At 35.1% G+C, this 16451-nt stretch overlaps 1 protein-coding gene across 1 annotated transcript in view; it reads left to right on the top strand.

Moving 5' to 3' along the window:
- Window positions 1-16451, top strand: part of LOC134839535 (uncharacterized) — a 169443-nt gene that overhangs the window by 131763 nt on the left and 21229 nt on the right. Inside the window, exons 27-30 of the mRNA XM_063855125.1 lie at window positions 3320-3352; window positions 3432-3455; window positions 3814-3990; window positions 7978-8127. Of these exons, the coding sequence (XP_063711195.1) occupies window positions 3320-3352; window positions 3432-3455; window positions 3814-3990; window positions 7978-8127 (384 nt within the window). The remainder of the gene's footprint in view (window positions 1-3319; window positions 3353-3431; window positions 3456-3813; window positions 3991-7977; window positions 8128-16451) is intronic.

The following is a 16451-nucleotide window of genomic DNA, read 5'->3' on the forward strand; positions in this document are numbered from 1 at the left end:
GTATATTAAAAGTACACAGTTTCGAATGCTTCTGTATATGGTCTCTATTGCACTTTTTTGAGTTTTGCACGATTTTCTCATTGGCGATTGAACACTTTGGCTTCGTATTTGAACCATGTTACCGGCCATCGGTCTCTCTACATTAATTTCGGCATTTTTTGTTCGTCTTTGAAAGGTGCGATGAGCTTCGGGATGGCAGGGTGCTATGTCGACACGAATTTATTGAGGCTACCAATCTCTGACTCCAATGCATTTTTCGTACGAGATTCTCCGCTGAGCGCCCGATTAAAAATTCCAATAGGCAATTTCAAACTTCGGTTAGACGTGTCTGTTTCCCCGGCCGACACCAGTATAGGTGTCTTCAAAGGTGTCCGATATACTCTGAAAATCCATTGAAGAATCCTTTATTTGGAGCTTTTCAAATGCGAACCTTAATTCGTCAACAGGAACGAAGGCCAAGCAAATCAATTTTTTTGACATTTAACCGAAACTAATCGACGTCCATGAACTTGCGCGTAAACCCAAGTTTTCTTAGATTTCATCATACTGCCTTGCCCAGATGGAAGAAACAGAATTGAATTTTTGTATCAGGCCGCTTTTTTTTGATGGCGCTGTGAACTTTGGCTTCAAAATCAATCTGTCGGGGAGCGTTACCAGTTGAGCGTTCTTGCCTTTTGTTGGATTTCACTTACAAACTTTTTGTTTAGATTTTTGAGGAGCTCGTTACCGGTAAGTGAGCGTACCCGGACTAATGATTATATTGGTTTGCTTAGAACTCTATTTTGTTTAAGTATACTTTTAGTTCTCTTTTTTCGTTTGTTTCATGTGTATTTGATAAAAAAATAAATATAAGCCGTATAATCAAAACTTTTATGTTTTGCCGCCGATGAAGACTTTTTAAGCGCACGATTAAAAGTTTTAAAACTGTCTGATAGTCTTTGGCCAAATTGTTTTGCTCATATGACTGAATTTTCTAAATTTGAAATCAGCTGAGTTATCTGTGACCGAATTGTCTGAACGCAATTTCTCTGATAACTATTAAATAGTCATCATGGCTACGCAATGATAGTTTGTTTGGAAGATAAAAGAGTTTCAGCTCAAAGTTTTTGAGAAAAACAGACAGGTTACTTCATAAAAACATGCGGTCACTGTTGTGACGGCATTCCGGCTAAAATGCTCGACTCATGATTCGATTGAAGCGGTCAAATGATGCCCGCTTTTGACTTTGTGAGTCGAACGATGTCTTTTTTCAAGATTTTGAATCAAATGATGTTCGTTTTTCTCTTTGTTCAATTTTACTGGACATTTTTCAAGTTTGTTCGATTTTGCGTGGCTCTGTTCGACTATACCGGACATTGTTCGACTACTTTGCTTGACTTTAGCGGACATTTTTTGATTTTTTTTTTCGACTTTCACATTTTATCATATTTGCATTTAAAAACTTTTAGCTATCTTCTCTGTCATTTTTTGCTGTTTAAAATACGTTATCTAAACTGGGATTTATTTTTTTTCAGCACTCTGGATACGTTCCGTCACTGCTTGCCCTCTATCGTCGATCACAAGTTTTTTTGGTGGAAAATATAAATTTTATAGTGTTCGAAAAATGAAAAACTTTGAATACTTCGAAAACTTTTATTTCTTAATTTTGTCCCCCAAAGTTATACAAAACTCCAAGTGATATTTTGTTGTGGGTGATATTTTTTTAGTCAGATTATATAAATTGCCTAAGCTTAATTTGGAAGGATTAAATATGCCTCTTACGCTTTAAGAGAACGAAATATAGCGCGCATTGAATCGCGCGTTAATTATTTCAATCATAGTCGTCACTGTAAACCCAAAATCATTTCAAAATAATTTTTATAAAAAACGATCACAGGTGAACTATTTCTTCATTTTTAGGCTCCGGTCAGCAATGTTTTTCAGAAAGAATTTAAAAAAATTGTCAAAAATGTTTAGTTAAACAGTCGATATATTGACAAAAAACCAGTTTTTCAATTATCCCTTCTTTTCATCCCACCGCACGTGTGTAAAGTACAAACAGATAGAATAAGCATCTGGTATCCTAGTAAAAGGACGAAATGACCTGCCTCATATCATTTTGGAAAAATTTCATCCGCCACCTACGTTTGTTAGAAGAACGCAATATATTGTGCTCAATTGTTTCAAACTGGCCCAATTAGCAATTTCAAACCCCGATATCGTTTTGAAAGGTTGTCAAAGCAGTCGAATTTTGTTTTACTTTTGGGCTACAGACAACAAAATTTTTCGATGTCATGAAAAACGTTTATCAAAAACGCTTAGTTAAAAACAAAATTGACTGAATAAAAAAATCAGCCCGTGCACAAGTATTCAGCAAGTTCTTTGAGAGTTGGAACAACAAGTAGTTTCAAACGAGACTAAATTGCTCAAACTCATTGTTTTCGAAAATTTTACAGTATTAGTTTTTATACGAATTTTTCTCTGAACATTTGAAACAAGGTTATGGTTTTTACCTAATCTTTTTTAACCAATCGCTTCAATTTTTAAGAGCTGATGAACGTAACTCAGATTCTCATAAAGATCGAGACGATATTTTTTCCTTCTCTGTATTTCAGGAAAAACTTTATAATGTTTTCAGATTTTACTGCGTCAAACTTTCTCTTTCGCGGTTTTACTCTTGGTTTCTTAAGCTCAGTTCATTTCTTTTGTTAAACGGAGGGCAAAATTCACTATCGAACACCACAAACTTGAGTGAAAGTGGAATTTAATTTTCAGAATCCTCAGCGAAATAAGATATTTAACTATTGATCAAACTGTAGAAACTCAAAGAACATTATGGTCATCTCATTTTTCTGGGAAAACCGAATTTTTTTTCTAGAAAAATTCTCTTGTCCATCTGTCTGTTGGCTATGTTTATACATGTAATTCGTTGAAAAAGAATGCGGCGTCAAATTTTAAAGAAGTTTATAAAGAAGTTCCCTGAGTACATGTTTTGTGATGAGTTACTCGCCTCAAAAATGATTGCTCCCTGTAACACTTTTTTGGTACAGTTTCATCCTCAAGTTTTGGACCAAAAGCTTTTTATGGCGTTCCAAAATGGATCTTTTGACGACCCCAAAAGTTGGTTTGATTCAGTTTTGTTCAGATCATGATGGTTTTTAGCATCTTTTGAAAAAAATTGCTGAAATTCATTCCCAACGCCTTCTCGAAGGTCGATTTTAAACTTAATCGAAATGTAAAAAAATTCTTTAAATAGTTCAATTTGTTCAATTTTAAACAATTTAGTTTTTCTTTCATCTTTGCCATTTATTAACATTGATTTTAAAAAAATTTGTTTCAGGGGAAAATGAAACCTTCGTCAAACAAGATATGGGTTAGTGCCTTAATTCAATATATTTGAATTGAGAAGCATTTTTCCAAATTATGTGTAATCTAATTCTTTTTTTTTTCAGAAAAGTTCAGATACAACATTATGGGTGAGTCCGTCCTTCTATAAGATTATTTTGCTACTGTTTTCAGCTTTATCTTGGGTGTTGGTCATGGTTAATCATATACGCATAATCATATTTGAGAATTTTCTAGGCAGTGTTCTTTTTCTGCTTTTAAGCTGAATTTCGGATCCCAGACTCTTAATTTTATAAGGGATGACCTAACTGTTACGACCCAATTGTTGATTTTAATAACCCCTAGTGAAGTATCTAAATGAAAATAGAGCTGGTCTTAAAACAATTAGTTGTCTGAAAAGTAAAAAATGAAAATAGAGCTGGTCTTAAAACAATTAGTTGTCTGAAAAATTGAAACGGATGTGTTATGTCATTTTCCCTCTCTTTTCAGAACAATGTGGGTTCTGTCCGGGTAGACAACTGGACAAACTCTGCCAGATTCCATTTGAGCATAATGGACACCACTATAACACCTGTATTCCTATCTATAACAAGAACACTCTACAATGCAAGGACAGAAACGGAGACGTCCAGGACTGCTATTACGATGACAAGGATGACTTTTGCAGTTAGTTAATAGAATATTTAGAATTGTCGCCGTATTTCACGGCTTATGAACCCCTCTTCCTCTTAAATCGGAAAATTTATAGAATGTAAATTTATAAAATTTTTGTTGTATCGTTTTTCTTACATCACTCAAAAATGTCCTCACTGCACCAGCGGATTTAGATTCGACTCCCTGCCTACCCAAAGGGTCGCGCTTTGTACTATTTTGAGATATTTTAATAATTTATGATACTTTTTTGAATGTCGTTCGAATTTCGACTGAAAGGTTCTTAATATGATATAGCTTTCATTCCTTTTCGATGATTTTTTGTGGTGCCTGATGTTGCGTGGAAAAAAATTTAAAACACACCCAAATACAAAGTTTCTCTCCGGTTTCAATGGTCGGAACAATAAAACACACCCGAAGACAAAATTTTCCTCATTGCCAATGGTCTGAACTATAACATTCTGAAACAATAACATCTCTTGTTCCCAGTCAAGAACAATTTTCTTGCTCCAAGTCAAGTTTATCTGGTTTCTTATTTTTATTATATGAATTTTGCTGAAAGTTTTGACATACTCTGTTTGTACCTTGTTGTATGAACTTTGTGGAACTAAGTCAAATGGTGACCTTTTTTCCTCCCAATTCAGGTTATTTCAAAAATTCATGTTGAGTTTCGGATGGTTTTTAATGATAATAAAGCCTCAGAAAACGCATGCTGCGTAGAAGTGAACTCCAACGAACAAAAAAACTAATGTAGCAAACATAAATGATCCAGCAAACAATAAACTGATGAAAAAAGTTTGTTCCAAGTCAAGCTGCTTACCTTTTGTTATAAGAAATTTAGCTTTAAGTTTTGAGATACTTTCCTGACACTTTGTTTCAGAAACTTTGGGGAGCTAAATCAAATAATGACTTTTTCCATTCACTTAGTTGTAATTTCAAAAACTCATGTGGTTTTTTGGGTAATTTTCGATGATTGCGAAATCAAAAGACGCATGCATAATTAGATTGAACTGCAGCAAACAATAAGCTGATGTAAAAAGTATGTAGATATTTTTTCCTCTATATCTTATAGAATGGTCATGGTACCAGTGCGGTCAAGGCTATAAAGGCCAAGCGTGATCTTTGATCAATGCCAGCATCAGAACCAGCAAATCAATATCAGTGCCAAACAATTTTTACCGTAGTTGTTTACTTACCCATAAAAAAAGAAGTACAGTTACCCAGTGAAAATTTTTCAGATTGTATAAGTAGTTCCACTGAGAAAAATTCTTTTTTGACTCCCATATGCATATAGTTACTTCTAAATAACAAACAATGGGGCCTGCTAATCCATCAAGCGCTAAAAAGAAAGACAAAATATAAAACACGCGCGAATGACACAATCAGCAACCCTTTCAATTAAAAGCTTTATCTGATAAGTTTTTTATTAGATAAGTTATTAGATAACTTATCTATTAGATAGTTATTAGATAAGTTAGTTATTAGATAAGTTAGCTTTATCTGATAGGTTAGTTATCTGATAAACAAATTATTACAAAAGGGACTTGAGGGCACAATTTTTCCTCTGTCTTTTTTTGCGTACACTTCATTAAATTGATCCAAAAGTAAGATAGAAGACTAATCAAGCTCATTAACTCGAGTGATATAGTTTGAATTGTTGAAAAACAAAGGTATTACAAGGTGGAATCCCTCATATACAAAGAACAAAATGCGCGAAAATACAAATCAGCCAATCAGATTTCAGTAATCTAAAACTTGGAAAGAAAGTAAACATTTCCAGGGACTGAACATTGATATTGGCCGAATATAAAAACGGCAGAAATATGCAAAATTTTCAAAATATCACTGGCTGCCGCCGAATTGGAACAAATTTTACATTTCAAGGGTTTCGTTATGAAACAAGCAAAATATTGCCTCAGTTAATTGAATGACAATTGCTTCTTTTTGAAAATTGATTTTCGGCTAATTCAGTTTGCGGTCCTTCGCTCACGAGTTTTGTCGCTCATTCGGTGCTTAGCGCATGAGAATAGCCCCGATTTACAACACAAAGTTAATCAGTGCTGTGAAACAATATGATAATCAAGCAGCTCATATCGCAAGCTTCTATGGTGCGCATTCATAGGTTCCAAAATGAAAAATCAGTCCCATAGGTCCCAAAATAAAAAAGCAGTCGCAAAGTCCGTATGATCAAAAACTAAATTAGCCAGTCTCGGTTTAAGGTCGCTGATGGGCCTACCCCCCAAAGGGTTGGACTATATAATTCGTATAGAGTCCTACCCTTTGGTGGCAAGCTCGCAACACGTTGACGCGGCTGCGGCGGTCACTGTTCTGCAGCTTGAGTTTATGCTGGTTGAACAGTAAACAACCAATCCACAAATTCGTTTGCTCAAGTTTCAACCAATCAGAGTTCAATAAGATAAATTTTGGGACTTATGCGACTGGTTTTTTAATTTGGTAGCTATGAATATTGGAACCTATGGGAATTCACCGCTTCTATATCTGTTAAGAGCCTCGACAAAAGTAAAGCGTTGAAAAAGAGAGACTGTCCCGCTCATAAACCTGAATGCAATGGTTTCAAATAAATTGCAAAAATTGTGAAACTTATACTTTTTTCACTTGATACAAAACTTTTTGAAGTGTTTACAACTCACCCTGGGTCACACTGTGCCTTGAAAAAAAACTCTTTAATTTTTTTCCGCTGTAACTCTAGATGCTACGTCAGCGTAACGATTCAAAATCATATGAAAGAGTCGTGAAACTATTTTGAGCTATTCAGGCATGAGTTTTTTCTATGAATTTTTTTAAATAAATTTTTTTTAGATCAAAAAGCAAAAAGTCATGCAGAAAAGAATATCAACCGTCTTGAGAATATATTTTTTGAAAAATTATCTATTTTGTGCCCAAAAGTTTTGTGTCAAAAAGTAGAAAAAGCTATTATTTCAGAAATAATCAGCTCGTGGCATTCATTTTTTACCATAATTAAAATCAGTGACGTTAGTTACAGCGGTTTGTGAGACACGTGGTCACTATGTCAGGTACTACTATGATAGAGTGGTCCCTCGAAAAAGCAACTATGATAGACAGGTCCCGCATGCATTTTCCATGTTATAATTTTGAAAATTAGTTAGCATATAAATTATTCATTTCAAAAATCTGGCGAAAGATGTTGAGTCAGAAAACTTTCAGATTAAAAACTGTAATTACTATAGTTTTTTTATCAAGAAATGTGCTCGTTTCAACTTATTTTACGATTTAACAACCATAATTATAATAGCTTATTTGTCATCAAATTTCGATTTTGGCAGGTTTTTTTTTGAATTTTCCACCTTAAAATTTTGAGGGGGGAGGTTTTACGAAACTAAGAAACTTACAGTTTGTTTGAAAATATACTGCGACATCTTTCTGAATGGCGAGATCATATTTTTTAAACACTTCAGAGCCCTGTGTGTCCTATTCGCAAGGGACCTGGTGGTTTTCAAGGGACTTTTCGGCTCTTTTTCCTCTCCCCCCCCCAACTGCAAATTTTTACATGTAAATTTTTTGATCACATTGTTTACATACAGACTAAGGCCACGACAAACATTTTTGGTCTTCATACTCAACTTCGTAAAACCACTCGTTACACTAATATATTGTAGCTCGTGTGAGATGGGGGGGGGGGAGGAAAATGAGCCCACCACTCTATCATAGAAGTACCCTATGTCACCCTATTTTACACGTGGCCACCCTATGTGAGACACGTGGCCACCCAATTTTACCTGAAGTGGCCGACCTATTTAAAAGACACGTGGCCACCCTATTTTACCTCACGTGGCCGACCTAAGAGACGCGTGGCCAACCTATTCTACGACGTCCATTTTTGGACAATCGAACATAAAGTTTTTCTGAAGACGCTTTTTTCGGTTTTGTTTTCATAAATCCCCCCTCGAGAAAAGGGTAATCTATTTTTGATTTTGGCTATTATAAATTGGTTGGTTTGCTAAAGCTAATTTTGTTTAACAGAACCCCCTGCACCGGAGCTGAGTTCTATCTCCTTCGCGACTCTAGTGGCGGGCGAGGCAGTTCGTCAGTTCTGGAATGTGTCCTCCGATTTGTACAATGACTTCGAGGTCCTCATCAACGGAGAACAGCAGGCAGTCGTGGATACTACAGGTAAGCTTATTATTTCATGAGCTTCCTGAGAGTCAGCTGTAGTTTTATGTCTTTAAAAAAACTTTACGCACCTTGATGCGATTAATGTGACTGTATTAACTATAAAAAGAAGTTCTAAAAGCAAAAAACTTGTCGAATCGGCATGTATGCGCCACCTTGTTTGAGGGACTCCAGACATCAGATTTTCCATCTATTTTACTAAGCGCTCATTGCTGGTTGAATTCTTAGTAATTTTATCCTAAATTATAAGTCTCACCTTAGATCGTCAAATTGTCTTGACAAAAAGTAGAGTAGAAACAATAGTTAGAAAAGGTATGAATTATTTAGTTGGTTAGATACAGAGCACTGGGTTATTAGATTATATAAATGAATCGAACAGCTTAAAGAAATATACCTATGAGGGGAGGTTGAGCTAATCTTATTTTGTTCATCAATATTTTATCTTCTTACTAAGTTCGGTGGCTGATTAGAATGTATGGTTGCCCTTGATGTTTGTCCAAGTCAGCACTTCTGGTTGGGTCGTCTGAATCGTCTTGCCGTAGTCCCTTGGGTACTTGTAGTCCAGACTTCCTCGGGGGTGCGTATCTCGAGTATCTCGATGTATAATTTTTCAAATCAAACTTAAACTGAGAATTTATTCTCTTTTTATAAATGAAAAGGGCTAGATTAATTTTAGTGTTAGGACAGAAAAGAAAAATTATTTATTTTTAAAGGATTTGACTGAAGAGAAATGACTTGCTGCTGACTGAGCAAAATGAAACACTGAAGATTTCAGGCCAGTCCTTTTGCTCATAAGCATAAACCGGCGGCTGATTCAATCTTTAATTATTCAGGTTTCACCTGCTCCTTTGTTCTCCCTTTCTAATAAGGGATTTTTCAACTAGTTTTTATTTGATTTTTTCAAATCAAATATCTTCAACTTATTAGTCCCCTTTGATAAAAACCGCAGCCTTCAGTTTGTCGTATTAAAAGTTCATATTACTCTCTCTGATGCATCATATTGCAGGTGCACCTCTGCTTAATCAAAGCAAGGAGAATTTCAGTGCAGCCGGCAAGACTGCTAAATATTTATCCAGTTTGTTTCAAGTTAAGTTAAAAGGGACGTATTAATAATCGCCGCCCTTTTAAAATATTGAGCATGAAAAATTTAGAAAAATTGGACAAGTATTTAAAAGGAGTGGATTTTCAAAACAAGATTTTATAGTCCTAATAACAGTAAATCAGTCAATATCTGATTTAGTGAAAAGAGGCTTTAATTTAAATGGCACGCTCCAATTTAGAATTGGGTCGTTAAATAAACAATTAAGACAATGGTCTTTTGTGTGTGTGTAGTATTTCGCAATACTACAACTCACCCCTTTTTTTAGAAAATTAAGCTGTTCGATTCTTACAGTTACCATGGTGAAAATTTAAACACTTAAATGGCTAAATACTATAGTTATAAAATTTAAAGAGAACATCAAACGAAAAAGTTATAAAGACAAGTTAGGTTTTATCTAGAGCTTCCTTCCGGATTCAAGCTCTACGTTGTATGATCTGAGGATCGATATCTTCCTCTGTGAAGCTTCTAGTTTTTGTTGCAACTTCACGATTTTCTTCTTTTCAATCTTGTTTTTGATTCGTAGTCTGCTCATTCCGTCCGTAAGTTGTTGGATGTCGTCCTGTTCTTCCTGTCTGCTTTCTTTTACATGGTTCGGAAAAGCAGTTATTCCTTCGAACGGGATGGTGACTTGCGTGCATCCTGCCTTGAGGATGTAGCCGTGTTCCTCCCTCTTCTTTAATTTCCAGAATCTGTTTTCGTTCTTTATAACCCCTTCTGGCTGGGTTATGAAGTCGATAGGCATCATTGCCTTTCCCAGTGTCGTTGAGTTAACGACTTCTATGAACGATGGCAGTTTCCATCTGTTAAAATTTTCCTTTATTGAGTACTTTAAACTCGTTTTATATTTTGGATTTTCCGTATCCAATTTGGTTTCTCTGCACTTCTGCAGCTCCAATCTTTGGGTTATACTGGGAAAGTTGCGAGGGTTCTTATTTAACCCGTCGTCCATTGAAAAAGATTGAACTGCTACCGGTTTCCGTTGTTTCTTCCTGAGAGGCAGCTTTCTTTTAAATTCCTCTGGTGCAGGGTCTGCATTTCTGCAGTTCCAGTTTAAAATTGGGTCGTATTCCATTTTGCTAAACATCAATATAAAATGACCAAATATTCAAAATCCCGAATTACATTCGGATATTAAGGCTAATTATCAAATGTTTGAACAATGAAGGACAAAGTGTAAAATTGTATATATATAAAAGGTGGAAAATATAATCATATGGTTTCTCACAAACCCACCACGGAAAACAAATGAAGAAAGACGATCATGGTGTTTATTAACCACAGAAATACAAATCAAGAAAGACGATCATGGTGTTTATTAACCACAGGAATAAAGCACTTTACAACACTGAGTTAAGCTCAGATATTAAACTTATGAAGTTAAAGCAAAAAATGGAAATTTGGGCATTAATTAACCCCTAATCTTAAATGTATTTCCACCTGGGGTCATCCACAGGCTTACCATGGGGTCCCCTTTTATAGGTAAAAGGGACTAGAAAAAACCGGGGGGGGGGGTAAATAGTATATAATATAGCATGTGTAAAAGAGATTTTTGTGTTAAATGTTATTTAAAAAGGTTTATAAATTGTGAGCTGATTACTGAAGTCTATAGATCTTACCAAATGTAGGAAGGTAGAGGAATCGTATATGGACATCGTAAAGTGTTGAGGATTAATTCCAGGGGTCGGAAAAATCACAAGGGATGTGGCATAAGGGACAAAATTGTGCCGTATTAGGGAGGCATCTTGTACAAATAATGATACCTTGATGGCAATCAGTAAGATGTTGATAGCTTGCCATACATTGCGTTTGGGTATTTCCCCAATTTGCGCTTTTAATCATTTTTTTTGCATAAACAACAAGGGGAGTAATATGAAAGTGATTGGGTATAATTTGGGACTTGGCAAATGGGGCATAAAATCTGTCCATATTTAGAAAAATGGGCTACAATTTGGTCATGACAGTCTATACAAATAAAGTGTGGTGGATGATGTGGCTCGTTATGATGTTGTTTCTTGAATTTGGATTTTGGTAAGTAGCAAATTGGGCATTCAAGAGTGGGTTGTTCAATGGTTTTTCGGAAGTACTGTAAAATGGGTTGAGAAACATAAAGAAAACTTTGGAAATAAAAATAGCAAGCTTGAAAAATTTTATATATAAAAGCTGGTAAAGTTATCTGTATCATCTTTTTTAAAGAAGGAAAAATTAAAAAATAATTCGATTGGAGGTTTGGAAATTTATGTCGATAACATCTTCGTCATTGTTGAATGCATTTAAGATAATATTAAAAAATCTACAGCTGCTTTTGACAGTAAATTTTTCTTCATCATGGAAGCCAGGACTATAACGTTGGCAAAAAATATCCAACTGCTGTTGATCGGGATGAATATAAATACGGTTTGTGCGCGCTTGGTAACCGTCAACTTCGACGCGGAGATTATAATCAAGGACAAAATCAATGTCCCTTACCAAGCAGAACATTTTGCGACTTCCTAAACAAACAGCATAATTGTTTATTTCTTTTTTTATTGCCTTTATAGGTCAGACATTTGTTAATTTGTTCGAAATTTAATACGTGAACATCCTGGTGGCATATTTGGCATAAGAATTTGTCAAAAATTAAGTTAGTTTTGAATTTAAGAGTCATGTAGCATTCATCACAAATAAAATAAAATGGTTGTGGATACTTTCTTTTGTGAAATTTCCTGAATTGAAGGGTTGTTTTCAATTCTTGACAAACAGGGCATTCGTTTGACATTGTATAAAAAGAAGTTATGCCCAAAACTCATCAAAGGCAATTTTGGAAAAACAGATAGGGCAGATGTTTTTGCATTTCTCAATGCAGTTATTGCATACAGTAATATATGGGTGCTTAACTATCATATTTTCACCCTTCCGTTTGTTTCTGGATAACACTAATTGGTTGCAAATATTACAGACATCGTATTCTGTCATATTAATTACATGAATAATCTGCCTGCAAATGGGGCAAGGAATTTTTGCGAATGGTGTACTAGCTCTTAGCTTGAGTTTATTATAACAATTAACGCAAACTAAATGCGGTGGTTGTGGAGCTAAATTTTTGTGTAATTTTTTCATTTGATCGCAAATTTCCAAACATATAGGACATTCAGTTGTCATTCTCACTGCTCATTCAATCCGGTCTAGATCGCAGGGAATGGGAAATGTTAGGCTATTTGCAAGACATAGTATTAAATGCCAGTATTTATTGCTTGGTTTAATAATGGTGCTGTGTAGTTCGCCATTATAAAGCGTTTCGAAATGAATTATAAAAATGGGGATTATTTTGAAATTTTCTGCTAGAATGAAGGAGCGTTGGAAACCTTTAATTTGGACAAAGGTTCCTTTGTAAAAAATTATCATTCTAGTCTAATGTACAATGTTCACATTCAATATTGGTAGGACAAGACTCTGGGTGATCAGATACAAAAAGAAAGAATGGCCAATATCGGGAAGTGGGGTAAATACTAAGTTCCTCAAAAGTACCTGTTTCGATGTATCGAACATTAACTATCATGTAAACTTGTAAATGTGGTTGTAATTCAAATGTTTTCTTTATATGAATAACTGAAACTGGTTGGTCGTTGATATTAAACATCATTTTTTCTAATTAGAGAAAATAGGTGGATTTAGAAAAAATTCTGCATTTGTGTCAAAAGCAAGAAAATGACTTAGTTCAAGGAAATTAGGGTGATTTCCTGGAACTGTGATTGTAGTTAAGATACTGGAGTTAACCTTACTCACATGTAAAAGATAAAAGTTTTCAGAGTGTTTCTCTACTCCAATAAGTGAGTAACGTAGGTTTGGTAACCGGATAAATAGATTACGAGAGGTTAGTGAGATCATTTGAATGGAAATCGCTTATGTCTTTTGGCAGATGACTTAACCAAGTATTCGACAAAACTAGGAAAAAATTCCAATATGGCGAGTTGTGAAAGACTTCAATTGTTCCGTCTTCCCACGTGTTACAATAATCGAAATATAAGATAAGTTTTGGACAATATGAACCGTTACAGGCGTCGAAGGATTTTTCTATTTGGTAAAGGAGTACGTGACGATTGTTGTGTTTAAATAACATGGGTTTATATTTAATTATTTTTCTCACAAAAAATAATTTCTTCACAAGCAGTTTCGATTATGGCTGAGTTTTTATACTTCAAGATGTGAAGAATATCTTTGTATCTAGGATTGGTTTCCTTCACGATAATATCGTAATTTTGATTATGGTGAAAGTCGTTGATAATTAAGTGTAAATTGTTATCAATTGCTACGGATGGTAAAATTGCTGTTGTGACCCGGGAATAGAATTTCTTTGGGAAATGAGGACAAGATAAGATTAAGCAGAAATTTTGATTTAGTGTGTCAAGGAACATTTATTTTTCTCCATATTTTATATTTGGAAAGTATCCATTCAATTTTGTTGTTTCTGGTTTAATACTTATACACAGAATTGAATTCCTTCGAAATCGGTAATGACGACTGCTGAGCTATTTCCTTCCAGTAAAGAACAGATATAATCATATTTTTTGTTTGAAGAGTCAATTTCAATTTCTTGAACAGTTTCCTCAGGATAAGTTATTATCATAAGGTGAATGCAATCATTTGGTTTGGTTTTTGGTAATCTTGCTGATGCTATTAATGCTAGTAGTTTGTTTGCATGACCTGGGAGTTGAATTAATAAACGAATGTCTCGATCCAAAATTCCTACCAACATTTGAATGTTTGTGTTCAAGTAAATTCTTTGTATCGTGGTATTTCACACACAAAAATGAACTCCTTCTGACGTAATTTTTATGATAGCAGATTCGTTACTTTGAAGAAACGAACAGATATAATTAAATTTGGGATTCGATGATTCAATGACAGCTTCATGAATCACTTTTCCTGGGTAAACAATTAGCATGAGGCGTATAAAATTATTGGTTCCTGGTTGAGGCAAGTCAACAGCTGCTATTCGTGTAAACAGTTTATTTGTAAGTGTGGGAAATTGGATCAATAAAAGAACTTGTCTGTCTAGTATATCGACTAGCATTTAGTCAAGGGGGATGCACAGTTTTCTTGAGGGCATTCTGAAATAGAAAACTGTTGCTTAGATTGGTGTTAGAGTGTTGTTGTTGGTGGTTGGATGAGGGATTGTTGTGCTAGAGATCGTTCCTATTACACTGTTCCGTACTAAATGTTCATTTTGTTTATTTAGGTCTGGGTATAAACCAGGTTCGTTTCGCGAATCTGGTGACATTAAGGGTACTGCAGGCTCATTTCGCTCTACCATAGGTATTGAAGCAGTGCTTTCTTGGTAAATTTTTTGATTATGATTTTGTTGTCGTATTTGTTTTTGTCTTGAGTTTCGCAAATCTGATGATTCAAGATTGGAGTTTTCGTTTGAGAAAATAGAAGTAAAAACTGATAGAACGAAAAGGTTATACGTGGCACCTAATATTATCTTCCAGAAGCTCATAGTACGATTTGTTAGCTTATTAATTTCCAAAGCTTTAATAATTGCTACTATTATTTCTAGCAGGAATTTGAGAAAAAGAAAACAGGCAAAATAAATTCCGATTTTTTCTAGGAAAAAAACAACAAAACCGAATGTTCCGATGAAACTATTCATGAAAAATCCTGGTGAGAGCAGAGAATCTAGATAAATTTTTTGGTTTAAACCCATTGCAGCGGTTAAAGCGTCGGAATTTGCATAATCCATGTGTCCATTTGGAGAACAGTTCTTGTAATTTTTTTGAGAATGGATGTTGATGCTGTGTTATGAATAATGTTATCCCAAAAAGCTTTTAATTGTTTTGGGGTATACATGCCTGCGCGTCGCGAATCGTATACGGGAAATTCCGTAATATGGCCTATATCTTGTGGAGCGAACATTAAAGGAGTCTTGAAAGGTATTGGAGCCGGCATTAATTGGTACCAAGATAATTTATCATCTAAATCAAGTTGAAAGGCATTTTTGTATCCACCAACGCAATGTATTTCGTTGGCAAAAGGAAAAGTTTGGCGGGTAATAGGGTCGACAAACATTGTTCGCCCATTGTAAAAGATCGGTATTCGATCAAAGCATTTTTCGAGAACTTTAAGAGGTGAAACTTTTTTAGGGCAGTGATACAGCCAGCCAACTGCTCCATCGGTGTCCAAAAACATAGAGTGGTTGCTGGTTAACATGTATCCTGCAAGCCTGGTATTTTGTAAAGCTAGATCATTATTGTTAAAATTTGTGTTCTTTCGAGTTCACATTGATTCTGTAATAATGTCATTTCAGAATGCCTGAGTTGTTTAGCATTAAAGTACATTATGTAATCTAACTTTGCGCCCAGATGAAGTTCGTTATCAATTTCATCGGTACCTACATGGCGCCAAAGAGGATCCCGATTTTTATTGTTACGTTCATCATGGAGGAATGAAAAATTACCTGATCCCAGAGGATAGTTCAAAGGTTTCACTCTTATTTGATCGTTCTCATTTATTTGCATTTGATAGTAATTTCTATCATCGTGTGGTATGTTGCTGGATTTACCAGTGTTCATATCAAAACCGCCTGAATAAGAAATAAACAAGGACTCAAAATTTGTTTTATTTAATGCTCCTGACCTGCTGCAGACTTCTTGCTGCTTGTTGTAAATGCGAAATTTGAGGTCTAAGCCATTGGGTGCCGATCCCTCACTCAGTATATGATATTGAGGGTGGTCCAACTTATTAGCGTACTTGAGAAAACAATTTTGTGACTACGCAATTTTCGGGCATGTCCCAAGTGTAAGCATAAGGGTCTAATGATGTTGATTCGCATCCGCCTTTGAGTACTGTGCATGGTAATGGGATACCGTAAGGATTTTGTACTTGTTTTGTTTCTAGATTTACTTTGAGTTGAACTTTTTGCATGTGCGTTTCGTAGCTATAGTGTTTGATTTGTCCCCTATTCTTGCATGCTGTCGAACTGTCGCCTTCTAATGATGTTCCTTCTTTTCTGTGTTGTAAAATACTTTCATCCATTTTTATAATTAGTTCATGGGTGTATCCATCTTCATTCACTGTAATTTTGTTGTTCTTTGCTGCTTTTTTGCAATCTTTTGGTGGTATAATAATTTCATAGGTTATCATGTTCATATTGTGAACGATGGAAGAATGTGCCCACATTCCGCAATTATAACGAATGGTAAATGTTTTAATTTTACACATAACTGCGTTCACATATGTTCTATAA

The sequence above is a fragment of the Symsagittifera roscoffensis genome, chromosome 1, assembly GCF_963678635.1.
Source record: "Symsagittifera roscoffensis chromosome 1, txSymRosc1.1, whole genome shotgun sequence".
Classification (NCBI taxonomy): domain Eukaryota; kingdom Metazoa; phylum Xenacoelomorpha; order Acoela; family Convolutidae; genus Symsagittifera; species Symsagittifera roscoffensis.